We start from the raw sequence: 27,211 nt of genomic DNA, 5'->3' as shown, positions 1-27,211 counted from the left end.
CGACACAGGAGCACTGAGCTTCTCTAAACTATAACTGGGCAGAAGTTTCTCCACCACAAACTCTGAGCTCGTTGTTTTAGTGCAAAACGTCACGTTAAAATTTGTTCCCGTTAATTGTTGTTCGTACAGCCTGCGAGTAACGAGTACGTCTCCATTCACGGTTTTGCCGCTTCTCACGCCACCGACTGGGAAAAAGGGGAATTGCATCTCGAATTAGTATAATTTATCGTTTTTCTGTTTGTGCTGCCGAGTCACAAGTAATGCAATTTAAGACAGAAGACGCGGGACAAATAAAATCCGAACTCGGGCCGTGATTAGACATGCCTGGTGTACACCATGTACAAAAAAACTTTGTTGAATTTTAATTCATTTTTATTTTTATTATAGAATGTAGAATACTGTCAGTAAGGCGGTGCAGCTCTTTATTAGGATTGGTGCAACTAGCCTGGACCCTAAAAGCTCTAAGGACACTTGGGACCGTTTCTTAAAGCAAACATCGATGGACACGATGGAGACACAAAAGGTTGTAAAGAGGCTAAAAACTAGAATCTGATATGTAAGAACTTTCACCAAATATTCCACACATGCAAACAAATCAAATCCAAATAAAAGCAGATTTAAAAAGAATCAGACACATTAAAAACACAAAAGCAACCGTGACTGGAAATGTACTTTATAAAGAGACCCACCGGTCTGCAAAACAAAAGACCTCCTCAGATCAGATATTCCACGTCTGATTGATAATTAAGAAGTTATGTCGGAGAGAAAATGAAGATGCACCCGGGGGCAAAATGTGTGAACATGTTCTCTGGTAATGATTTAAAAAAGGACAAAAAGGAGAAATAAAAACGTACCATAGAGGCTCTGGTTGGGGAAAAAAAACACCAATTTAACCAAAATTACAAACATACCAGAAGATTTAATAACAAAAAGCTTAACAATGGATCTGAAACAGTACAAGAACACACAGGAGATCCACAAACTGATCCACAGCGCTCATGCTGAACAATCCAAAGACGAGTCTGACATCTAGTGGATGTTTGTAAAAATGCTCCATAGTTTAAAAATAAAATAAAAATAATAAAATCCAGAGCTCACAGGAGGTTTCATTTAAATCCTTTTTTATTTATTTTAGTCAAATATATATTTATATATATGAAGAATCCTTCCCACTGGAGAAAGGCTTTGAGTGTTTACAGAAAACGATGCGTCTAAAATCAAACTGCAAACAAATCAAACCGACACGGAAGGGGATCGTAGGGTTTTACTTTGTGCCATGATGTGACCTGGTGACGGGACGCAGGCGCTCGGGATCGGCGGGACGTTCGATCGGATGCGTCACTGACGGAACCGACATGATAAAAGAAACGCGTAAAAGTTCCTGAAGACGCTGGAATACTTGTTAAAAAGCTTGGCTTGAGAGCAGCTCTAGTCCTCTTGATTCTAGTCCACATGATCTGAGAGTCTGGGTAGGTTTTGCATAAAGGCACAAAAGCATTAGAGCCCAGCGGGCATTTTTTTTTGTTTTGTTTTTTTTATTTTTGGCAAGACGTTGGTCCCGATAGGCAGTCCTCTTTCTTATCCACATTACAAACCAGACAAAAATAAGTCAAACGAAACTAAAAACAATTAGATTACATTTAAATTGTACAGTCCTCTTAAAAAAGAACATACTGAAACGTTTACGCCCAGGTGGATGCAGCGGGTAACTTTCTAAAAACTTCAGCAGTACATGACACCCTTCGGGCTAGTTCAGGGTTACCCTCTATAAGGGATAGAGCTCAAGTAAAGATTTCTGTTGATTAAACTCCATTAGACTCATTTTCCCCTGTCTGATCGAGTCCTCCCTCTTGCAGCAGGGCAAAACCATGAGAAGTCGGAGTAGAGTCTCTATGTTGGGAAACGACTTGGCATCCAAGGTCTTAAATGTGTCTAAAAAACCCTTGGGAAGGGGCAGTTGAGCGCTCACGGCACCTCGCCACTTCTCCCGCCACGTCCGCAGCTCCTCCTGCAGCGAGTTCCATTCAGGTAGGTCATCCTGGTAGACCTTAAAAAGGTCCGAGTCCGTGCAGCACCCGTCCACCTTGGATAAGACATAAGGCACGACCTGCGTGCAGCAGAGCACCGACTGGACACGGTCCGAGAAAAGCTGGCTCATCTCGCTGACCGAGTGCTCGATCGCACCTTTGCTAACGACGTCTCTGTAGTGAAGGATTAACGACTCCTGTGAAGTCGGGTCAACACCGATCTGCAGCTTTTCAGATAATACTACGGCCTCTTGGTACCAGGCTTGAAGGTACGAGTCGAGGTTGGTCGTCACATCTTTCAGGGAGGAAATGAGACCGGGCAGGGTGTTCAGAGCTTGGTACATGTCCAGAGGTTCACCCTGGAGACTCTGGCTCAGGTCTTTGGTGAGGCCCAAAATGTTTTTCATCACCACGAGTATCAGGATCAGTTCAAAGTTCTGCAGGATGCAGAGGAAGTTCGCAGCCTGCGTGGCGTCCACCTGGGTGTCGGTACTTTCCTTCATCTCGCTCAGACAGAGGATTATGGCTTGAAGGACCTCGACGGTGAAGTCTATGGTGTCGTGGCTACGATCCCACTGGTTTCTGCTGAGTCTAAGTCTCAGTTCGCTCTGCTTCCGTTCATCGTTTTGGTACAACGACGTTATGGTCCTGTGGACTCTGGCCTGCTTTTCGGCGTCGTCGGTCATCCACTGCAGGAGCGATTCGACCCACAGGTAGCTGTCGGATATCTCCACGCATGACCTGGCGAGCCACGTGTTTAAAGACACGGAGTTGTTGAAAGTGCACACCGCGAGCGGGTACCTCTGCGAGAACAACGCCGCCGCCGCTTTCACATGCGCCACCGTGGCGCCTACGGTGAGCAAGCTCTGCCCCCGGCAATGCGCCAAGTTCAAACCCCACTTCTCAGACAGGGCTGCCGTCATGGAATCTACAAAGACCCCGAGGTCTTCGTCAAGCGGCACGTAAGCCAGAACGTCCTCACAGAGCTTCTCATTCTTCTCCAGGTAACACACGCCCACGGGGATGTAGATATGACCTTCAATCTCCACGTGCGGTTCATACGTGATGGAGAAATACTTTGAATCTTCAAGTTCACTGAGAAACGCCTCTTGGGAAGGATAGGCGTAGAACGACAGAACCCCTTTGCTGGGTGCTATTCCACCTTGGGCGTCCTGTACAGGCTGGTGTAATTCATCCTGACCGGCTTGTGCTACCGATTTGAGGGATTCCGTGCCATCTTGAGCTGCCTGGCCGGACTGATCGATAACATCTTGAACAGCTTGAGTGACGTGGCCGGTGACACCGTTGACCGCCTGAGCGGAACCATCTACAGCAGCATCTTGACATGGAGCTTTGGCCTCGCAGACGTCAGCAGATCCACTATTCGGAATCGCAGGAGCTGCCGTGACCTCGTGCGATTGAACCTCGGGGTCAGTATGAACGGATGACGCTACAGGCTCTGAGGAACCATCCTGATCGTCAGTGGTATCCATGGGTTCATCTTGAACGTCCGTGTCAGGTTCCATCGTGACATCTTGGGCCACTTCTTTTGGTTCTGCAGAGGCACCCTGAGCCTCCCTAACTGGCTCCATCGAAACATCCTGGACCGGTTCTACCGGCTTGGTAGTCATATCTTCTGATGCTGTAACAGTCTCCATTGGAACATCTTGGGGTGTTAAAGTTGGATCTACAGAACTAGCTTGAGCGTCTTCTGTGGGGTCCTTGGCAACACTCTTATGTTCCACCACACTGTTTGTGGGAGTGGACTTCGTGGTGACATCCTTGGTTGTGGCAGGTGTTGTGATGATATCTGGAGACGCCGTGTGGTCCATAGCGGTGCTCTCTATTTCGGACACGGCCTCCGTGGTGACAGCTTGAGGTGCTGACATGGGATCAGTGCTGATATTCTGGGTTTCAGGTTGCATGGTCTCACTGAGGGGTGGTGAGGGCTTTGCAGCTTTGCATTCTTGGGGTTCCATGGAGGCATCCCGCATGGACGTATCTTCAGATGGTGCTTTATTTTGGACTGCTGCTGGGGGCTCAGAGATAGCACCCTGTGCTGTGGTAGGGGCTGATTCAGTGCTGCCCTCCTGGGCTAATGTAACAGGCTCCGTTATGGCATTTTGCTTAGTAGTTAGAAGGTCATTGGTGAGAACCTCAGTTGCTTTTGGCTCTGTGGCAGGAGATCGGGTTGGCATTTCAGTTGCAGGCTTTTTGGTAGCACCCTGTACTTCTGCTTCTGCTTCTGCCCGTTCAATGGTCTCTGAAGTAACATCCTGGGCTGCTACAGCAGGGTCTAAGGAGACTTTCTTGGGTGCCGTTTCAGGTTCTTCTCTGACACCATGTGCCTCTGTTGGAGGAACTTCCATGGACTCTTGGGTAACATCTTGGGCTGCTACAGCAGGGTCTGAGGAGACTTTCTTGGGGGCTGTTTCAGGTTCTTCACTGACACCATGTACTTCTGCTTGTGCCCGTCCAATGGTCTCTGAAGTAACATCCTGGGCTGCTACAGCAGGGTCTAAGGAGACTTTCTTGGGTGCTGTTTCAGGTTCTTCTCTGACACCATGTGCTTCTGCTGATGCCTGTTCAATGGTCTCTGAAGTAACATCCTGGGCTGCTACAGCAGGGTCTAAGGAGACTTTCTTGGGTGCTGTTTTGGGTTCTTCCCTGACACCATGTTCTCCTGCTGGTGCAACTTCCATGGACTCTTGGGTAACATCTTGGGCTGCTACAGCAGGGTCTGAAGAGACTTTCTTGGGGGCTGTTTCAGGTTCTTCACTGACACCATGTACTTCTGCTTGTGCCCGTCCAATGGTCTCTGAAGTAACATCTTGAGCTGCTACAGCAGGGTCTGAGGAGACTTTCTTGGGGGCTGTTTCAGGTTCTTCACTGACACCATGTACTTCTGCTTGTGCCCGTTCAATGGTCTCTGAAGTAACATCTTGGGCTGCTACAGCAGGGTCTGAGGAGACTTTCTTGGGTGCCATTTCAGGTTCTTTAATAACTCTTTGTGCCTCTGTTGGAGCAACTTCCATGGACTCTTGGGTAACATCTTGGGCTGCTACAGCAGGGTCTAAGGAGACTTTCTTGGGTGCTGTTTTGGGTTCTTCCCTGACACCATGTTCTCCCGCTAGTGCAACTTCCATGGACTCTTGGGTAACATCCTGGGCTGCTACAGCAGGGTCTGAGGAGACTTTCTTGGGTGCCGTTTTAGATTCTTCTCTGACACTTTGTGTCTCTGCTGGTGCAACTTCCATGGACTCTTGGGCTGCTACAACAGGGTCTGTGGTGACTTCTTTGGCTCCTGTGACAGGCTTTGTGGTGACACTCTGTGCTTTGGCTGGCGTCAGTTCCATAGTCTCTGAGGTAACATCCTGGGTTGCTTCGACATGCTGGCTGGTACCTTCACAGGCTGCTGGGGTAGGTATTTTGTTGGCACCCTGTGCTTCTGCTGGTGCCACTTCCATGGTCTCTTCTGTGAGGACAGCCTGGGCTGGTACAACATGGTCTGAGGTGGCTTCCTTGATGGTTGGTTCTGGTTTCACGACCTCTGTGATGACGTTAGCAGGCTCTGTGGTGACTTCCTTGGCTGCTGTTATATGATCTGTTTGGGCATCTTGTGTAGCTGCTGGTGCCAGTTCCACAGTTTCAACTGGTGCCGTTTTGATGATCCTGGTCTCAACTGACCGCTCAGGCGTATCACGCTCTGTGGTGTTCACTTGTGCAGCTGTTACCAGCTGTGTTGTGCTGTCCAGATGTGCAGAGGGAGGCTGTGTACCACTACTGTGGGTTGCTGGTATCTTGGTGACCTCGTTAGCAGTAGACGTAGAGTCTTCCTTGTGGGCATCCTGACCAGCTTCAACAAGCTTCACGGTGACACCCTGGGTTGCAGGTTCTGCTACAGGTTCTATGTTGATGCTCTGCACAGATCCAGCTGCAGCAGCTGAGGATTCCAGGATGGAGCTTACTGGACTGGGTTTTACCGCGTCTGTGGTGCCATCTGTTGGAGGTGCCACACTATCCTTCATATTGGCATCCTTGGCTGTCGTGGTTACTTCTTGCTCCATGGAAGCATCATCTAATGCGTTTGAAGCCGGGACTGCAGCACTGTCCACCACGGTGACCGCCTCGGCTGCTGCACTTGGCTCAGTAGGAGCGGCAATCTCCATGGTGACACCCTGAGCTTCGGGTTCTGTGGCGACACCTTGCACTTCTGCCTTGTGATCCATAGTGACCTCCTCAGCTGGTGTACTTCGCACTTCAGGGACATCAGGTGGTTCCTCTGCAGGCTCCATGGAGACACTTTGGGCTTCCATTTGTACGACGGATTCTGTGGTGCCACCTTGCACTTCTGCCTTGTGGTCCACAGTCTCCTCCACGGCTGCTGTACATGGCTCCTTGTGACCATCAGGTGATTCCCCTGCAAGCTCCTTGGTGACACTTTGTGCTTCCATTTCTGCTACAGGTTCAGTAGTGAGACCTTGTAGTTCTGCCTTGTTCTCCATGGCCTCCTCTACAGCTGCTGTGCCTGGCACCTGAGGAACTTCAAGTGATTCCTCTGCAAGCTCCATGGAGACACTTTGGGCTTCTGTGGTGACACCTTGCACCTCTGCCTTGTTCTCCACAATGACCTCATCAGATGTTGGTGGTGGCTCTGCAGGCTCCTTGGCGACCTCTTGGGTTTCCATTTCTGCCACAGGCTCAGTAGTGACATCTTCTGCCTTGTGGTCAACGGTCTCCTCCACAGCTGCTGTACTTGTAACCTCAGGAACCTCTGGTGGTGCTGCAAGCTCCTTGGCGACCTCTTGGGTAGCCATTTCTGCTTCAGGTTGAGCAGTGACATCTTGTACTTCTGCCTTGTGGTCAACAGTTCCCTCCACGACCTTAAGAACCTCTGGTGGTGCTGCAAGCTCCTTGGCGATAACTTGGACTTCCGTTTGTACTACAGGTTCTGTGGTTAGACCTTGTACTTCTGCCTTGTGCTCCACAGTGACCTCCTCAGCTTCTGTACCACCCTGTACCACCATTTCTGCTGCAGGTACATCCATGTCGACATCTGCAGCGGCGACTACAGGCTCCACGGTGACGGGCTGGGCTGCCACTTTCACCACAGGTTCTGTGTCGAGAGCCGCAGCCTCCACGAAGTTCTCAGCAGTTGCACTTGGACCTGTGGTCACGTCTTCCATCTGAGAGGTTCCTTCGGGGCCGATCGGGGCCGTCTCCTCCTGCTCTGTGAGGACATTCTGTGCTGCTGTCGTGACCTCCATGCTAACTTCTGTGCCAGGTTCCGCGGCATCGACGTGCGCGACGTCCACAGCTTCCGTAGCGTGCTCAACCACGACGGCGCCGGCTACGGAAGGCGACTCGGTAGTGATTTCTTGCGCCGCTTCCATCATCTCCACGCTGACATCCTTGGACGATACGACCGGCTCCGTCTTGACGTCCCGAGGAGGCAGGTCTGTAGAAGGTTCTGGGATGGCGAACTGAACGGTCGCCGTCACTTCGGTGGCGACGTCCTCGGCTGGTCTGTCCGGCTCTGTGGTCACAGGCTGCGATGTGGCATCAGGAGCTGCATCGACGAGCTCCAGGGTCACGACCTGCTCCGTCTGATCAGGCTGGCCATCTGGGACTGTTGATGCTGACCGAGCATCCATGGTCGTGGGTACCGATGACGCCTCGGGTTCTAGTGCACCATCGTCTGGAGTCACGGTGGTATCACTGAGCGTGTTAGTGTTGGACTCTGGGGACACACAGAGGAGAACAGAATGACTACGGTGTTACCAAAACATCCTATAATAGTCTATGTATTACCGTTTTTACGATTGTACAGCCCTCCCAAATTTGGGGATTCGGTAGTTAGTTCAATAGTTTGATAGTAACATGGACGGCCTAATACGCAGCTGCTGCAATTGCGGCCTCTGCTGGTTGGTTGAGGGACCTGCATCAGTACAGAGCACTTATAACCGGTACAGAGCTCTTATAACCGAGCCCTTATAACCAGTACAGACTACAAGACTATACACAGGTACACCAAAAGACTATATGGCCAAAAGTATTTGGACACCTGACCATGCGCTGGCCTAATATGTGATCCCGAAAACAAACGGTATTAAAACGAATGACTTAATTTTGTTGTTTCTGCAACATCCATTGTGGACGGGTGTATAAAAAAATAATACAGGGTAAATGATATGCTTTTAACTTTAAGGAAACAGTTTGGGGAAGTCCCCTTTCTCTTTCGGCATGATTACCCCCCTGAGTTTGACTAGTTGTGTGCAAAGGAGCTCCGGTCACTCTACACAGAACCCTGGTGAACGTCCAACCCAACTCATCACTTTTAAGAGGAATTCAGCTTGGATTGTGAGCGAGGCCTGACCCCACTGACTCTACACACTGAACGGGCACAAATTCCCACATAAGCATGCCAAAGTCTTGTACATTACTTGTGACTTTAAAGCTATAAAAGAAAGAAGGAGCGCTTTAATACAAATGAGGTTTTAGAAGGGAACGTCTGACAAGCTCATGCTCAGGTGTCCCAATACTTCTGCTCATATAGTCTAAACTCATGAATGAGTCTCTGACCTTCAGCACCAGGCTGATTGGTTTCAGGCTGCTCCTGGGTCACGACTGGAACCGCCCCGTTTAGTTCCTCTGAACCCCCGGAGGAACCGTCTGTGGCGGCCCTTTCTACTGCAGGAACTTCACACACTTCTGAAGAACCCAGAGGAGAAAGAAATGATCAGAGACCGTCCCGCAAACACACTTAACCAAACGAGTCCAGTAAATAAAAATCTAATAAATAAATAAATAAATAAATAAACCACTCACCACTGTTCACTTTCAGTTCTGAGAGCAAGTGCTTCACCTGGAACGCAGACAAGAGGAACCAACGTCAACAAACAATCAGGACGAACCCTTCATTGTGTCCATGTTATCAGCTCCACTTATCATATAGAAGCACTTTGTAGTTCTACAATTACTGACTGTAGTCCATCTGTTTCTCTGCATGCTTTGTTACCCCCTTTCATGCTGTTCTTCAATGGTCAGGACCCCCACAGGACCACCACAGAGCAGGTATTATTTAGGTGGTGGATGATTCTCAGCACTGCAGTGACACTGACATGGTGGTGGTGTGTTAGCGTGTGTTGTGCTGGTATGAGTTTATTAGACACAGCAGTGCTGCTGGAGTTTTTAAACACCTCACGGTCACTGCCGGACTGAGAATAGTCCACCAACCAAAAACATCCAGCCGACAGCGCCCCGTGGGCAGCGTCCTGTGCCCACCGATGAAGGTCTAGAAGATGAGCGACTCAAACAGCAGCAATAGATGAGCGATCGTCTCTGACTTTACATCTACAAGGTGGACCGACTAGGTAGGAGTGTCTAATAGAGTGGACGGTGAGTGGACACGGTGTTTAAAAACTCCAGCAGCACTGCTGTGTCTGATCCACTCATACCAGCACAACACACACTAACACACCAGCACCATGTCAGTGTCACTGCAGTGCTGAGAATCATCCACCACCTAAATAATACCTGCCCTACAGATGGACTACAGTCAGTAATTGTAGAACTACAAAGTGCTTCTATATGAGGTTTGGTGGTTTTAATGTTATGGCTGATCACTGAAGGAATGTAAATGCGCTGGTATGTGTACACACCTGAGAGAGAAAACCATGACTGCTGGGATCCCTCTCCATGCACTCGTTAACCAGCTGGTCCAGGCTCTGCAGGATCTGGCGATGCATCAGGAGCATGACGGTGCTGGTCTTGCTCCCCCGGCAGGTCACGTCCTCCCGGATCAAGGTCCTCAGCGAGTTGACGGTGGTCTTCATGAGATCACACTCCATGCTGATGCTGGGTAGGACCGCCACCAGGCGTAGGAGAGCGGTCACGTTCGGGTGACCCTTGGCCTCCGGGTGGTCGAGAGTCTCGGAGACGGAGGCCGGCGGCTGGACGTCCTGGTACTTCTCTCTCCAGACGGCGGCCCAGGCGTCGATCTCGTCCTCCACCGTGTCCGGCTCGGGGAGGTCGGACCGGTAGGCGGCGTAGAGCTTATCGGTGGCCTCGGGCAGGATGGGTAACGGGTTGCAGGTGGGGAGCAGGGAGAGCAGCTTCAGGGCCTTCAGGTGACACTCGGAGAAATTGAACTTCATTTCTTCGATCAGACCGGTCAGGACGGGGATGCTGACCGTCTCTCTGTAGCCCACCTCCGCGGACTCGTAGGCGCTGACCGCGTCGGGGTACGAGAGCGTCCCGGCGACCCTCCCGGCCAGCCGCGTGGCCTCCTCGAACCAGGATCTGTGCACGGCGCCGACGTTCTCCAGCGTCTTGCTCAGAGTGTTTATTATGAGAGGGACGCGCTCCAGCTCGCAGATGATGTCCGCCGGGTTCCCGCAGCGGAACACGGTGCTGCAGCTCCGCAGCGGGGCGCAGGAGTTCTTCAGGATGACCAGCGAGATGACGAAGTCCGACTCCCTGATGGCCGTGGACAGCATGAGGGCGTGGATGGACATGCTGTTGGTCCACGACGCGTCGGCGTTGCCGCTCACCGAGTCCAGGCAGCTCAGCACCCCCTCCAGCATGTCCACCAGGATGTCGAAGAAGTCCTCCGTCTTCTTCCACCTGGACAGGCAGGTCTCGGGGACCTCGGCCAGGGCCTCTCGGGGGGTGTTCAGGAGACCCTCTCTGGTCTGCGAGAGCTCGGCGTGCAGCCTGGGCGACTGGTCGAAGAAGAGCAGCAGATCCTCCACCACGCCCAGGACCTTGGTGATGGGGTCGTTATGGAGGCTGACCGCCAGCCAGTAGGCCAGGCCGCAGGATTCGCTGGGCGTGTTCACGGCCAGAGGAAACCTCTCCAGGAAGTCCAGGGACATTTTTCTCAGACCTTGACCGGCGGCGCTCGTGCACATGAAGGACTGGCCGCGACAGCAGCCCATCTGGAGCGCCCACTCGTCCGAGAGGATCACCGAAAGCGTCCTGGCTTGGATCTCCGCGTCGGGCTCCTCGTCGAAGGGCAGGAACCCTAGGAGTTCCACTCTCGGGGTGCAATCGTCCACGTATCGGACGAAGACGGGGACGAACTTCCTGTCGTCCACGGCGACCACCTTATCGGTGATGACGGAGAAGAACGGGGACTCCTGGACCTCGGAGACGACCGTCTCTCTGATGGACCTGACGATGCTCTCCAGGATCTCCACGTCCGGTAAGATGTGGTTGGTGTTCCTCTGGTCCCACTGACACGCGCCCAGCTCCTGCAGGACCAGCTCCTGATCTTCCGTGGGGAGCTCTCTGAAGGGACGGTTCCTCCGGGCCAGTCTGGTCGCCACTCTGAAGACGGTCTGGAGACTGTTCAGGTTATCGGACGGCCGGTCCGTCTGACCGTTCTCCGGCTCGACCTCCTCAGCCGCGACTTCTGGGACCTGCTGCGTCTCCATCGGCTCTGCTGCCTTGGTCCTGGTGTCATCTGTAAGGATGAAAGGGGGGAATGTTTTTTTTTTTTTGAGGTTTTTATAAGAACTAAGACAAAACTAGAAGATCTACTAGAAGGTTAGGGGTTCTGGAACACACCTGCCGCCTTCAGCTGGTTAAAGTCCGGGAGATTTCGGGGTGGTTGTTCCTGCAAAAATAAATAAATAAAACTCGTAAAATGACTGAAAGTTTATTTGATAGTAAAATATTGAACCCATGTCAAGATCAGACTGATTTTCCCAAACCTGCCGAACCTCCATCTCCTCCACGTCATCCTTGTGGTTGTCTGCGATAAAGATGGAAGATAAAAAGACAATTTTCTCAAATTAAATGTCATTAAATGCTGAAATACAGATACACAAGGGATCTTCACAAAGTTTCCACACAGAACTCCCATCACTTCTCTACATCGTCGCCTTCTGATGCATTTTTCCAGCATCGAACCGACTTTTTAATGCTGTCAGCAAAAAAATGTGTTTGGTTGATGATGCGCCGCTGCTTTCACATCACCACCACATGAAAATCTTCTTCCCCTTAAAGCTTCTTTCAGCCTCCAAAAAGGTGGAAATCAGACGGAGCTAAATCCGGACTATAAGCGTCTCTCAGACACGAGTGATTCCTCCTCCCACCCTCACCGCTTATAACCACAACACACACGAAGATCCCTCGTATATTAAACAGAACCCGACAGTAGGGCTGCAACTATCGATTATTTTTGTAATCGAGTATCGTATCGATTATTCCAGCGATTAATCGAGTAATCGGATAAGAAATACTTTTGCTTTAACAAAGAGCAAAAACAAAATACATATTAGATTAAATAAGACGTGTTTCTTAAACCAAACTGTACATTTGTATTCCTTGCATACAGGAGAGTTTAACAGTTTTTAAATGCAAAAATAAATAAATCAAAAATGAATCAATTTACTTTTAAAATGTAAACAGGCAACCTGAAACATCAGGTCATCAAGTCATAAATAATAATAAACAAAAATACATGAACATAAGCCTGTAATTTGTGCAACTTTCAAAACTCAAAGTTTCAGCTACAGCTCACGCAGAACATAAAGCTTTAATATTTTGTTGGGAGGTTTTGTGGTGTTTGTAGGGGGATAAAAATCTGTCAGGATTGTGTCTCTAGATGAGGTAGATCTGGTGTGTGTGTGTGTGTGTGTGTGTGTGTGTGTGTGTGTGTGTGTGTGTGTGTGTGTTGCCTAAATCTTCATAAAAGCCTGTGGTGGTTGAAAGGAAGTAAAGTCAGTAAACATGAGTAAAGTAAACACGACGCTCTGATGGTGTGGATGTTCTACTGAGTTTTAGTTTTATCAGCTTCAAATGATCTCAAACTCTCTGTGGTTTTCTCTGTCCGGTCTCCTCCTGTTCGCTATTTTCTCTCTATATCTCGCAGTCCGCGCTATCAAATCTCGGCCACGTCCTAAACCGATACGTTCGGTCCGCAGGAGCGGCCAGATACGCGGCGTTCGTTAAACTGTCCGCAAAAAGAACCCGGATCGAGTCCTGTTAAGTTCTGTTCATGTTTGAGATATTTGGGACGCAGCCCTCAGATTCTTCACGTCACCTGCACACGGGGTTAAACACGCTGCGCAAAAGTGAAAGTCGTCCGTGTGAAACACCGTGAGCTGTATATGGTCGTGCGGATTAAACCATTCCTCGATGCAAAAAATTTGAATCGATGATTTTTAGTAATCGAGTTACTCGAGGAATCGTTTCAGCCCTACCCGACAGTAATGACACGTTAACTCAGAAGCAGTTTCGTATGGACCGGATTTTCCTTCGAGACGCAGAACGCTCTAACGACCAGGGCTGAAACGATTCCTCGAGAAACTCGAGTATTTCTATTAATAAAAATCATCGATTCAAATTTTTCGCATCGAGGCATCGCTCACGCTTGGACGGGACCTGACCCGGGTACTTTTCACGTACAGTTCAATGAATTCTACGTATTTGCGCGCGCTCGCCGCTCCTGCGTACTGTTCAGTACAGAAGTGCGACCGCAAAATGGAGAGAGAAAGAAAAAAAGCGAGAAGCGAACAGAGAAAACCACAGAAAGTTTGAGATCATTTTAAGCTGGAAAACATTTATTAAAAAATATTAAAGCTTTATGTTCTGCGTGAGCTGGAGCTGAAAGTTCTGAAAGTTGCACAAATTAGAGGTTCATGTTTATGTATCATTGTTTATTATTATTTATGCTTTAGTTTCAGGTGCCTGTTTACATTTTAAAAGTAATTAGATTTATTTTTGATGTATTTGTTTTAGCATTTCAAAATGTTCTGTATGCAGGAATAAAAATGTCCAGTCTGTTCTGAGAGACGCGTCTTATTTAATCTTATACGTATTTATTTTTGCTCTTTATTAAAGCAGAAGTATTTCTCATCCGATTACTCGATTAATCGCTGGAATAATCGATACGATACTCGATTACAAGAACAACCGATAGTTGCAGCCCTACTACCGACTGTCGTACAAAACACGACCCGAGCCGAGCGCGTTTTACAGCTCGCTAGTCGCCACGCCACATTCCATCTCACGACGTGGTGCTGGATTTAAGGTCGGCGACACGTCGTCAGCAGCCCTAGGGGCGCGTCGGAACATCCAACACAAGGTGGCGCCGTTTGACGAGGTGTCGTCGGGACCTGGAATTAATCCGTCGCTCCTCTTAGGAATCATTCGGATCCCAGGCTTAACAAGGTTCGTGATCGCTGCTGCTATTACGACCCCTGCTGGCCGGTCGAGGCATCCGCACAACAGCCGAACGATTCACAGAAACTCTTATATTTTAGTTTTTAAGCCTTAAGCGGACGCTTCTATCCAAAGTGACTTACAGAATACAGTTTTTAAGCTGTACTGAGGGTTAAGGGCCTTGCTCGAGGGCCCAACTGTGGCAGTGGCGAGGTTTAAACCAGTGACCTTACGATTGCTAATCCAGTATATTTACCATTAGGTTACAACTGTTCTGGGAAACAATTCCAGTACAGAAGACTCCCTGTATATCACACGGCTCTGTGAGGATCCACCTCTGGCGGGTGAAAAGAAGTGGCCAAAGGAGGAATTGCAACAGATTCCTAATCAAAAACTGTCCGATTCAGTCCTCATGGAAACATGAGAGTAAAGTCGGCCCAAAAATTCACCCACCTTCCATCTTTACTTCAGGATTCTTCAGGGTTTTGGCCTCCTTGTCCTTGTGGGTTTGGGGTGGATAAGAAATAAAAATAAGACATTAACAACTTAAAACAATTCATGACTGTATTTGAGAGAGAGTAAAACCGGACCGTACCAGGCAGATGCCCTCCAGCGTCTTGGGCGTGACCTTCAGACACTGCGTCACCATCCTGTCCAGGTCCCTGTCGAAGTTGGCGCCCACCTTGAGCATGGCCACGCACGGGGAGCGGTCCCTGGCCTGCGTGCCCCTCAGGTAGTCCTGGAACGCCTCGTGGCGCTTGACCTCGCCGCAGTACTCGGGCGCGGTGCTGGGCAACACCGACATGATCTTCAGCAGCGTGTTGATGTTGGAGAAGTACTGCATGAGCGGCAGGCGCAGGGTCTGGAAGATGGTGTCGGGCACGCTGGGCGACGCCACCTTGGTCTTCCACTTCACCTTCCAGCACGAGAGCTCGGTGAAGAAGTTGTCGGGGTCCGGGAGGTCGCCCACGTACAGGGACGCCTTGGACTTCAGGCTCTCGAAGGTGTAGCCGGTGGTGACGGAGCACGGCACCAGGGACAGGAAGTTCAGCGCCTCCTTGTGGTCGTCCGAGAAGTGGTCCTTGACCGAGCCGATCAGGTGGTCCACCAGCGGGACGCTGACGGCGTCCCTGTAGTAGCCGGCCGGTTTCAGCAGGCTGTCCCTGGGCACCGGGACGTTATCGGGCACCTTGACGGGCACGCCCAGGTTCTGAGCGATCCCGCAGGCCTCGTCGAACCAGTTCTGGTGGAAGACCTTGATGTTGGTTTTGAGTCGGTTGAGCGTGGCGACGATGCCGGCGATCTGGCAGAGCTGCGAGGCGGCGCTCGAGTAGTCCTTCTGCAGGGCGGCGCTCAGCTCCCGGGTGAAGGACGAGACGTTCTTCAGGGCCACCACGGCCACGATGAAGTCGAAGTCCCGGACCGTCAGGAGGAGCTTCTCAGCCTGGTTGATCACCGCCGAGCTCCAGACCTGCGGGCTGTCCTGGAACCCCGCCAGACATTCGGATAAGGGTTCGAGGATCTGAGCGAAGACGTCGTAGGTGTCGTGCTTCACCAGCCAGGAGGAGCAGAAGTTCCCCTGAAACTCGCGGACCTTCTCGAAGCTCTCGCGCAAACCCACCGCCAGGACTTGGTCCAGCTGCTTCTCCAGCTCGGGCGTGCCGCCGAAAAACACCAGCGCACTCTCCAACACCTCCAGCGCCCTGACGACCGAGGCCACGGGGACCGAGCGCGACCACCAGGTGTTGAACGAGTAGCAGGAACAGTGGGTGCAAATGGCCAGGGGGTACCGCTCCTGCACCCTGCACGCGAACGCCTTCAGCCTGCACGCCACCTCGCCGGAGCCCAGGTACGCCTGACCCCGGCAGTACTTCAGGTCCAGGTGCCACTCGGCGGTGACGGTGTCGGACAGGCGCGTGCACAGCGACTCCGCGTCCAGGTCGGCCTCCACGAACCCCATCAGCTCCATCCGCATCACGTCGAAGCTGTCCACGAACTTCACGAACAGGGGGAGGAGGTCGGAGTCGCCGAACCTGGCGGTCCGATCCACGAACAGCGAGAAGAAGGAGTTCCCGATCTCCGAGATGACGCCGTCCCGGACCACGCCCTCGCACACCTTCAGGACCTCGTTCATTTCCGACTTGGTGACGTACTCCACCTCGCCCCCCTGGCTGTCCCAGGCGGCGGTCAGGGCGGCCCTCAGGGCCGATTTCAGCGCCTCCTTGTCGGCCTCGGCGCGGTCGGTCGGCTTCGGCCGCTCCGGCTCCATGACCAGGGTCATTTCTCTGGGCTCCTCCAGATCTTCCTTTGAAGCGTCGTTGGCGTCGTTTTCCATCGCTGAAACAAAACAGATCGGTCATGATGGGTTCAAATCTCGAATCACACACGCACGAATCGTAATGCAGGACAGTTCTGGGGCGTTATTAATCATAAACTCCCTGATCGAGTCATGTCCAGTTCCCTGTGATGTATTGCATTGCCCAGCCTCGCGCACCATCTCGTTCTGACCACTAGAGGGCAGCAGACTCACGGAGCTCAGTCATGAACAGAGTCATGCTAATCTGTGTCCGTCTGTGGGAATTTGTGCCCGTTCAATCAAAAACAGACAGTATTTGTACGGCTGGGCGCTGATGTGGAGTGGGGCTGAGGTCAGGGCTCTTTATAGCGCTCACTTGGTGTAACAGGAAATGGCCTTCCCTAAACTGTTGTAAACTTTAGACTGGTTATCAGTGTGAACCACGGAGCTTAAAGATGAGAGAAAACGACTCACCTGAAGGTTGAACTTCCATCACGTCATCCTGAAAGAGATGAGAAACACAATTTAGTGTTTCAGAATAAAGATCAATGACTGATCAATAACCAATCACAGGAGAGTCCTGATCATAATCGATAACCAATCACAGGAGAGTCCTGATCCTAATCGATAACCAATCACAGGAGAGTCCTGATCCTAATCCATAACCAATCACAGGAGGGTCCTGATCCTAATCGATAACCAATCACAGGAGGGTCCTGATCCTAATCGATAACCAATCACAGGAGGGTCCTGATCCTAATCCATAACCAATCACAGGAGAGTCCTGATCCTAATCCATAACCAATCACAGGAGGGTCCTGATCCTAATCCATAACCAATCACAGGAGGGTCCTGGTCCTAATCGATAACCAATCACAGGAGGGTCCTGATCCTAATCCATAACCAATAACAGGAGGGTCCTGATCCTAATCCATAACCAATCACAGGAGGGTCCTGATCCTAATCCATAACCAATCACAGGAGGGTCCTGATCCTAATCCATAACCAATCACAGGAGAGTCCTGATCCTAATCGATAACCAATCACAGGAGGGTCCTGATCCTAATCCATAACCAATCACAGGAGGGTCCTGATCCTAATCAATAATCAATCACAGGAGGGTCCTGATCCTAATCGATAACCAATCACAGGAGGGTCCTGATCCTAATCCATAACCAATCACAGGAGGGTCCTGATCCTAATCCATAACCAATCACAGGAGAGTCCTGATCCTAATCGATAACCAATCACAGGAGAGTCCTGATCCTAATCGATAACCAATCACAGGAGGGTCCTGATCCTAATCCATAACCAATCACAGGAGGGTCCTGATCCTAATCCATAACCAATCACAGGAGGGTCCTGATCCTAATCGATAACCAATCACAGGAGGGTCCTGATCCTAATCCATAACCAATCACAGGAGAGTCCTGATCCTAATCCATAACCAATCACAGGAGGGTCCTGATCCTAATCCATAACCAATCACAGGAGGGTCCTGATCCTAATCGATAACCAATCACAGGAGGGTCCTGATCCTAATCCATAATCAATCACAGGAGAGTCCTGATCCTAATCGATAACCAATCACAGGAGAGTCCTGATCCTAATCCATAACCAATCACAGGAGAGTCCTGATCCTAATCGATAACCAATCACAGGAGAGTCCTGATCCTAATCGATAACCAATCACAGGAGGGTCCTGATCCTAATCCATAACCAATCACAGGAGAGTCCTGATCCTAATCGATAACCAATCACAGGAGAGTCCTGATCCTAATCGATAACCAATCACAGGAGGGTCCTGATCCTAATCCATAACCAATCACAGGAGAGTCCTGATCCTAATCGATAACCAATCACAGGAGAGTCCTGATCCTAATCGATAACCAATCACAGGAGAGTCCTGATCCTAATCAATAATCAATCACAGGAGGGTCCTGATCCTAATCGATAACCAATCACAGGAGGGTCCTGATCCTAATCCATAACCAATCACAGGAGGGTCCTGATCCTAATCCATAACCAATCACAGGAGGGTCCTGATCCTAATCGATAACCAATCACAGGAGGGTCCTGATCCTAATCGATAACCAATCACAGGAGAGTCCTGATCCTAATCCATAACCAATCACAGGAGGGTCCTGATCCTAATCGATAACCAATCACAGGAGAGTCCTGATCCTAATCCATAACCAATCACAGGAGGGTCCTGATCCTAATCGATAACCAATCACAGGAGGGTCCTGATCCTAATCGATAACCAATCACAGGAGGGTCCTGATCCTAATCCATAACCAATCACAGGAGAGTCCTGATCCTAATCGATAACCAATCACAGGAGGGTCCTGATCCTAATCGATAACCAATCACAGGAGGGTCCTGATCCTAATCAATAACCAATCACAGGAGGGTCCTGATCCTAATCGATAACCAATCACAGGAGGGTCCTGATCCTAATCCATAACCAATCACAGGAGAGTCCTGATCCTAATCGATAACCAATCACAGGAGAGTCCTGATCCTAATCGATAACCAATCACAGGAGAGTCCTGATCCTAATCGATAACCAATCACAGGAGAGTCCTGATCCTAATCGATAACCAATCACAGGAGGGTCCTGATCCTAATCCATAATCAATCACAGGAGAGTCCTGATCCTAATCGATAACCAATCACAGGAGGGTCCTGATCCTAATCCATAACCAATCACAGGAGGGTCCTGATCCTAATCGATAACCAATCACAGGAGAGTCCTGATCCTAATCGATAACCAATCACAGGAGGGTCCTGATCCTAATCCATAACCAATCACAGGAGAGTCCTGATCCTAATCCATAATCAATCACAGGAGAGTCCTGATCCTAATCCATAACCAATCACAGGAGGGTCCTGATCCTAATCGATAACCAATCACAGGAGAGTCCTGATCCTAATCCATAACCAATCACAGGAGGGTCCTGATCCTAATCGATAACCAATCACAGGAGGGTCCTGATCCTAATCGATAACCAATCACAGGAGGGTCCTGATCCTAATCCATAACCAATCACAGGAGGGTCCTGATCCTAATCGATAACCAATCACAGGAGGGTCCTGATCCTAATCCATAACCAATCACAGGAGAGTCCTGATCCTAATCGATAACCAATCACAGGAGAGTCCTGATCCTAATCGATAACCAATCACAGGAGAGTCCTGATCCTAATCGATAACCAATCACAGGAGAGTCCTGATCCTAATCGATAACCAATCACAGGAGGGTCCTGATCCTAATCCATAATCAATCACAGGAGAGTCCTGATCCTAATCCATAACCAATCACAGGAGAGTCCTGATCCTAATCGATAACCAATCACAGGAGGGTCCTGATCCTAATCGATAACCAATCACAGGAGGGTCCTGATCCTAATCCATAACCAATCACAGGAGGGTCCTGATCCTAATCCATAACCAATCACAGGAGGGTCCTGATCCTAATCGATAACCAATCACAGGAGGGTCCTGATCCTAATCGATAACCAATCACAGGAGGGTCCTGATCCTAATCGATAACCAATCACAGGAAGCTCTGGCTTCACAACTTGAGTGCTGGAATTGAAGGTGTGGGTTGCTGTGGCTCGTCTCCGTGACAACAAGCCACAAGAACGCCGAGACACCGGAGCGGCACGACCTGAAGGAACCGTCTCATCTTCTGAAATCAGAGGGGTTCACGTACTTTCCCACACCCCACCCACCTTGAGGAGCAGCTGCAGGACGTCCGGATGGTCGCTCACGTAGGCCCGCACCATCTCGTCGGCGTTGACGTGCACGTCCTGGTTGACGTAGACGAACGCCGAGCCGCACCGCCTCTTCTCGGCCGGCACCTCCCTCAGGTAGGAGCCGTACCTGTCCAGCACCAGGTCGTAGCCCACGTACACGCCCACGTCGGCGTTGATGCAGGGGATGGAGCCCAGCACCCGCAGCAGGCTCTGGATGTTGGGGTAGAACCCGATGTCGGGGATCTTCAGCGTGGCGAAGACGCCGGTGGGCAGGATGCGGCGCTTGCTGGCGTGCCGCCACTTGACCTCCCAGCAGCCCAGCTCGTCGTAGAAGGTGTCGGGGCGCGCCAGGTTGTTCAGGTTGGCGTCGGCCACCTTGTCCTTGCGGATGCTGAAGTTGTGGTCGGCCATGTAGGACGGGACCAGGGAGAGCCACCTGAGGATGCGGACCATCTCCACGCCCAGGACGCGCTTGACCTCGTCCATGAGGTACTGCAGGATCATCCTGGTCAGCGTCTCTCTGTAGTGATCCTCGGGCGAGGGTTGGGGTGGGGGCTCGGCGTCGCCGTCGCCGTTGGACACGGCGTCCGGGGGCACGCCGACCGCCACGCCCAGCTTCTTGGCCCTGCCCACGGCGTCGGAGAACCACTTGCGGTGGCATATGGCGATCTCCTGGAGCTGCTTGCCGAGGAGCTTGAGGGAGTTGGAGATGGTGTACTGCAGCGTGCTGCTGATGCTGATGATGCCCCTCAGGCTCAGGTTGAGGATGCTGACGCAGCACAGCGTGTTCTTCAGGATCACCAGGGTGACGATGAAGTCGAACCTCCTGAGCTTCTCCCTCAGCCTGAGGAGCTGCTCCACGACGCTGGCGTCCACCTCGGACAGGGTGCTGGTGCACATCTCGCCGATGCTGCCCAGCAGGGGCTCCAGGATGTCCAGCATGGTCTGGAAGGCGTCGGTGCCGTACTGCCAGTCGTCCCGGCACGCCTCCCGGACGCGCTCGGCCGCGCCCTTGACGTGGCCGTACGCCGCCGCGATCCTGAACCGCAGCTTCCTCGCCAGCGTGTCGGACCTCTTCAGCAGGGCGGCCACCTCCTCCACGGTGTCCACCGCGTCCTGCACGGACATGACGGGCAGCGAGCGGACGAGCCACATGTTGAAGGCGTAGGGGTCGCTGGGCGCCAGGACCACCTGAGGGAAGTCCCGCAGCATCCTGCACGCCACCTCCTTCAGCTTCTGGCACAGGACGCCCCTGGTCAGGTAGGAGAAGCCTCGGCAGTGCTCCATGCGCAGGCGCCACGTGTTCCTCAGCTCCGAGATCAGCGCCAGGAACAGGCCGTCCGAGTCCAGCTCGCAGGGCAGGAACCCCAGGAAGTGCTTCTGGGGGAAGCCGTCCCCGCTGACCGTCCGGACGAAGAAGGGGATCTGCTCCCGGCCCTCCACGTCCGTCTTGTCCTGGAGGACGATGGAGAAGAAGCGGGCCATGCGCAGGCAGTTCCTGATCTCCACGCACATCACCGCCTTGCCCAGCTTCAGCACCTCCTTCGGGTCGATCCGGTCGGCGCACGCGGGGTCGACGCCCAGCTGCCCCGCCGCCCCGCCCCCCAGCGTCTTGGCGGCGTCCATGGCCGCGCTGCTCCCCACGTCGAACCCGGTGTAGGCCAACGTCTCCTTGAAGTGGATCTTCAGGATCTCCTTGGCTTTGGACGTCGCCGGATCGTCCTTCTCCGGCTCGGCGGGCAGAGGAGCCGCCGGCGTCCCGGGGTTCTCCGCCGGAGGTCCTACCACGTTCTCCTTGGCGGGCGTAGCTTGTGGATCATCTGCACAAAAAACGTCAAGGTCTCAGTTTCACCTCAATTTTAGACTTTTGATAAATAATAAATAAATAAATCGCCGACCTTTCGCTTTCTTCGCTTCCACAGGAGCGTTCGCTGCCTAAAACGTTCGAAAAATAAATAACGATCAATACAAAACCTACAGAACACGGATACACCTGCCAAAAGTATGTGGACACCTGAGCAACCGCTCGTCGGACATCCTTTAACATGCATTGCAGCTCTAACAGTCTGAACTCGTCTGAAAAACATCGATTCCACAAGACCTGAGAGCATTTCCGACGTCAAGCAATAATGTAGGTCATAAGGGCAGCTGTAGCCTAGCGGGTAAGGTACTGGACTAGTAATCAGAAGGTTGCCGGTTCAGGTCTCACCTCTGCCAGGTTGCAACTGTTGGGCCCTTGAGCAAGGCCCTTAACCCTCGATCGCTTAGACAGTATACTGTCATGGTGCTGCCACGCCCATTTCTAGCATTTCTAACGGGGCAGCAGTAGCTCGGCAGTAGCAATCGTAATTAAGCCCAAAAGTATTGGGACGCCCCTTCTTCTCGGTTTGAAGAAACTCCAGTGTCCTGCACAGAGCCCTGACCTCAGCCCCACTCAACAGCCCTGGGATGAATCGGAACATCGACTGATCGATCGACGCCCAGCCGTACAAATACAAATGGGCACAAATTCCCACACCTCTCAGAGCAGCGGCTTCTATTCTATTCTTACAAATAGGACGTCCAACGAGCTCACGATCAGGCGTCCAAACACTTCCGGCCACACAGTGGTGTGATGAGGCGTGTTCTGTTGTACTCACAGGCCGCGCCCTCGTTCTCTTCCTGCTGTACTGCGCATTGACCTTCCTGACGTCAAATATAGTGGGCACCGCACCGTCCCTCAGAAGCGTCTTCGTTTCACCCTGAAATAAACACAGATAAATCATTCATCACATTAATGAGCTCCAGGAACACTCTGGACGGGTACCGAATCGTATCTCCAGCGTTACCGCCGGACGTGCACGTACCTCTCCGAGTAACGCGGAGGCGTCGAAGTGTCTGGAGCACAGTTTGAAGTTAGCGTGCAGGAACTCGGGGGTTTTGGTCTGCAGGTCGGGTCTGCGACAGTTCCCCACCCACAGCTTACACCTGCAATAAAGGTGAGAGGAGGAAGATCTGCTTCAGATCACGTGACTTCATCTTCACCAGCACATGAAGAGTAAACAGAATTACACATTCTAGCTAGAGAAGGGTAAATATTGTCCTGAATTAAAGATGTGCTCCTGTCTCATCTGAACTTTGATCTTGTCTTGGTCTGAACCATTAAAACTGGTGTGTGTGATTATGTACTGATGGGACGCTGTGGGCTAAAAAACATTGGCCATTTTGCATCCCTAGTCTCAAACATTAAAATGTATTGTGATGGTCTTAAACATTAAAATACGGGTCTAGTCTTGGTCTTAACCATAACCATACTGTCTTGATGGTCTTGACCAATCACCATTAAGACTGGTGGTCTTGTCTTAGTCTCAACCATTAAAAGTAGAGATGGACCGATCGGGGCTTTTGGCACCGATTCCGATCTCCTTTCAGGGGGGAGAGTTAATAAACTTAAGAGCGTCACGAGTAAAGATAAACCGGAGCAGCGCGCGCGTGTGTGTGTGTGTGTGTGTGTGTGTGTGTGTGTGTGTGTGTGTGTGTGTGTGTGTGTTGTGCCTTTAGAAGAGACGCTTTGTTCACAGTATCGCTATAAGTGATTCATTGATTCATGAGTCGATTCGTTTTTATGTGAAGCGTAAGTTTCTCTTCTCAGTTATCTCTCCGTGTTTACTGTTATTAATTAAATGTCGTGGTTTTAAATAAACACCAGCTACTACAGAACATTCTGTGTGACTCTCTTACATTAAAAAGCTTCATTACCCATAAACTGCTATTAGCACAGATCTGTAACCGAGTCAGACTCGTTCCGTCTAAGGAGCTAAAAGTTCAGCAGATGATCCTGAACTAACGAATTTGGTAATGAATAAACTTTTGCCTCCGATTGGCTCTGTAACGTTTTCTGTTCTCATCTACATCACAAGTAAGAACCGCTCACGATTTACCAAAGTGAACCAGGAGTTTATATAACGTGCTGATAGAATCCACTCAGATGTGACCGGGTTGAATTATCTTTTTAAAGTAAATATTACAATCAGCAAAATTACATCGTAAGAGCTTTCACGATGGTTTCTGTACGATGGTTGATGAATGGTGATGTGATGGTTGGTGCTTCGTAGCTCAAAGTCTGGATCGATCCACTGAGCTGTTAGCTTAACGTGATCTTTATATATCACACGATCGGATCGGCTACTTTTAGGAAATATCGCCGATAGCATATTTTGATTAAAAATCGGCCGACACCGATTCGTAGCCGATCGATCGTCCCATCTCTAATTAAAAGTACTGGTCTTGTCTTGGTTCCAACCAACAGGACTGATGATAGGGTCTCATTCTCAAACATTAAAATACTAGTCCTGGTCCTAACCATAAGGATTAGTGATATTGTCTTGATCTGAACCATAAAGACTGGTGCTCTTGTTTTAGTCTCAACCATAAAGACTAATGATACTGTCTTAGTCCCAATTATTAAGACTGGTGATATCGTCTTGATCTGAACCATTAAGTCTTGTATTGGTCTTGACCAATTACCATTAAGACTGGTGGTCTTGCTTTGGTCCCAACTGTTAAGCCTGATGATATTGTCTTGGTCCTAACCATTAAAAACACTGGTCTTGTCTTATCCATAAGGACTAGTTATATTTTGATCTGAACCATTAAGACAAGTGATATTGTCTTGGTCTTAACCATAAAGACTAATGATAGCATCCTGGTCTGAACCAATAAGACTGGTTGTATTGCCTTGGGTCTCGACCATTAAGAGTTCTGGTCTTGTCTTGGTCTGAACCATTAAAATCGATGGTAATATTTTGGTATCGGGTGGAAGGAACCTCGACCACGATCATAATCAGGACTACAACGATGTTCAAAACACAAAACACCCTGACCTGATCCTTCAAGTCTTTGTCCTTTGTTTTATAACACATCTGTTTATTACTATTATTATTATGTTTTCAAACTGGACATTATACCGAATGCTGTGTAGAACTAACCGTATCTGAGCATCACGATATGATACGTTTGACTAAATCGCCGAGCCTGTAAATAATAATAATAATAATAATAATAATAATAACCGAACCCCTGCGATGCTGATTCACGCCGGATGATGGCGACACCAGGAGGAGGAAAAACAAACCTAACGACTCCATACACGCGATTATAAAGACATATGGATCCCTAAATGTGATCGTAAGGATCTGTTAGATCTGATTTATGAGCAAATTCGTACGAAGAGTGAATAAAATCACGGATCTGATTCATCCATGAGAGAGACGAGTTAGCTCCATTAGCACACATGCTAACGTGCTAAGATGCTAACGTTGTAGTGATTTGTGCTACATGAGGCGGCTCGGTGTGTGTGTGTGTGTGTGTGTGTGTGATGATGAAGTGTGTGTGAGAGTGTGTGTGTGTGTGTGTGTGTGTGTACAGGAGGTCAGTGTGAGTGTGTGGTGTTGCACTGACCGCTCCGGATCCAGCGGGAACTTGAAGAATGAAACATGGCTTTGATCGGAGCTCTGCTTACACTCGGCTGCTGCACAAGAGTCCGGCATCTTCCTCCGTGTGTTCACTGCTTCATCACACACTCATCACACTGCTACACTGCTGCACTGCTTCACTTAGTCTACACTGCTTCACTGCTTCACTCACTCACTCACTCACTCACGGTAATAATCAGCAGCAGCAGCAGCAGCAGCAGCAGCATCATCATGGAGACCGGATCATCACCGCACCGATGCTCGCACACTCAGCCACTGATCCCAACACACCACCGGAAGAGACACCGCTATTAATCGGAAGTGAAGAGCGACCTCTACAGGCAGCTCCGCATCGTTTACACCAACACGAGGCTGTTTAAAACCATCTGAGGTAAATCTAGCACAGGTTTGGGTATAAAGAACCCCCAGTTTAGCATTTGGAGCTTTCTCATGGTCAGTTTAGTCAAATAAAAGCACCAGGTTACTGTCTTGATCTGAACCATTAAGACTGGTAATAGTGTCATAGTCTCAACCAGTAAAAGTACTGGTCTTGTCTTATTCTCAACCATTAAAAGTACTGGTCTTGTCTTATTCTCAACCAGTAAAAGTACTGGTCTTGTCTTGGTCACAACCATTAAGACTGGTGATATGGTCTTGGTCTCAACCAATAAAAGTACTGGTCTTGTCTTATTCTCAACCATTAAAAGTACTGGTCTTGTCTTGGTCCCAACCATTAAGACTGGTGCTATTGTGTTGATCTGAACTATTAAGACTGGTAATATGGTCTTGGTCTCGACCATTGAAAGTACTGGTCTTGTCTTGGTCCCAACCATTAAGACTGGTGATATTGTGTTGGTCTAAATTATTAAGACTGGTAATAGTGTCATAGTCTCAACCATTAAAAGTACTGGTCTTGTCTTATTCTCAACCAGTAAAAGTACTGGTCTTGTCTTATTCTCAACCAGTAAAAGTACTGGTCTTGTCTTATTCTCAACCAGTAAAAGTACTGGCCTTGTCTTGGTCCCAACCATTAAGACTGGTGCTATTGTGTTGATCTGAACTATTAAGACTGGTAATAGTGTCATAGTCTCAACCAGTAAAAGTACTGGTCTTGTCTTATTCTCAACCAGTAAAAGTACTGGTCTTGTCTTATTCTCAACCATTAAAAGTACTGGTCTTGTCTTGGTCTCAACTATTAAGACTGGTAATATGGTCTTGGTCTCAACCATTGAAAGTACTGGTCTTGTCTTGGTCTCAACCATTAAGACTGGTGATATTGTGCTGGTCTAAACTATTAAGACTGGTCTTGTCTTGGTCTCAACCATTAAAAGTACTGGTCTTGTCTTTGTCTCAACCATTAAGACTGGTGATATTGTGCTGGTCTAAACTATTAAGACTGGTCTTGTCTTGGTCTCAACCATTAAAAGTACTGGTCTTGTCTTGGTCTCAACCATTAAGACTGGTAATATGGCCTTGGTCTCAACCATTAAAAGTACTGGTCTT

The 27,211-nt window shown here is 49.9% G+C and overlaps 1 protein-coding gene across 2 annotated transcripts; it reads right to left on the bottom strand.

Annotated features, from left to right (window-relative positions):
• Window positions 1–331: 331 nt before the first annotated feature.
• si:dkey-250d21.1 (uncharacterized) lies at window positions 332–25,989 on the bottom strand. 2 transcript variants are annotated; one of them, XM_063014344.1, is made up of 14 exons: window positions 25,695–25,989; window positions 23,102–23,222; window positions 22,895–22,996; window positions 22,154–22,190; window positions 20,232–22,075; window positions 16,969–16,996; window positions 14,794–16,535; window positions 14,652–14,697; window positions 11,744–11,784; window positions 11,598–11,646; window positions 9,689–11,493; window positions 8,856–8,892; window positions 8,610–8,738; window positions 332–7,767 (listed from the first exon to the last, which is right to left on the bottom strand). In XM_063014344.1, the coding sequence occupies exons 1-14, from the start codon at window positions 25,781–25,783 to the stop codon at window positions 1,766–1,768; spliced, it is 12,072 nt and encodes a 4,023-aa protein (XP_062870414.1). In that variant the 5' UTR covers window positions 25,784–25,989; the 3' UTR covers window positions 332–1,765. The 2 variants fall into 2 exon arrangements, with proteins under 2 accessions (XP_062870414.1, XP_062870415.1); XM_063014345.1 differs by having other exon boundaries at window positions 11,753–11,784.
• Window positions 25,990–27,211: the final 1,222 nt, after the last annotated feature.

This window comes from Trichomycterus rosablanca, chromosome 18, assembly GCF_030014385.1.
Source record: "Trichomycterus rosablanca isolate fTriRos1 chromosome 18, fTriRos1.hap1, whole genome shotgun sequence".
Taxonomy (NCBI): domain Eukaryota; kingdom Metazoa; phylum Chordata; class Actinopteri; order Siluriformes; family Trichomycteridae; genus Trichomycterus; species Trichomycterus rosablanca.
This window is presented reverse-complemented; position numbering and strand designations above follow the sequence as displayed.

What these genes read in the sequence shown, in the direction of transcription:
- si:dkey-250d21.1 (XM_063014344.1), bottom strand. Translation starts at nt 25,783, where the DNA reads ATGCCGGACTCTTGTGCAGCAGCCGAGTGTAAGCAGAGCTCCGATCAA. An exon ending in AGAGAACGAGGGCGCGGCCT is followed by an intron (nt 22,191 to 22,894) that starts GTGAGTACAACA and finishes CGAACGTTTTAG; the next exon opens with GCAGCGAACGCTCCTGTGGA. An exon ending in CAATCAGCCTGGTGCTGAAG is followed by an intron (nt 7,768 to 8,609) that starts GTCAGAGACTCA and finishes GTGTGTCCCCAG; the next exon opens with AGTCCAACACTAACACGCTC.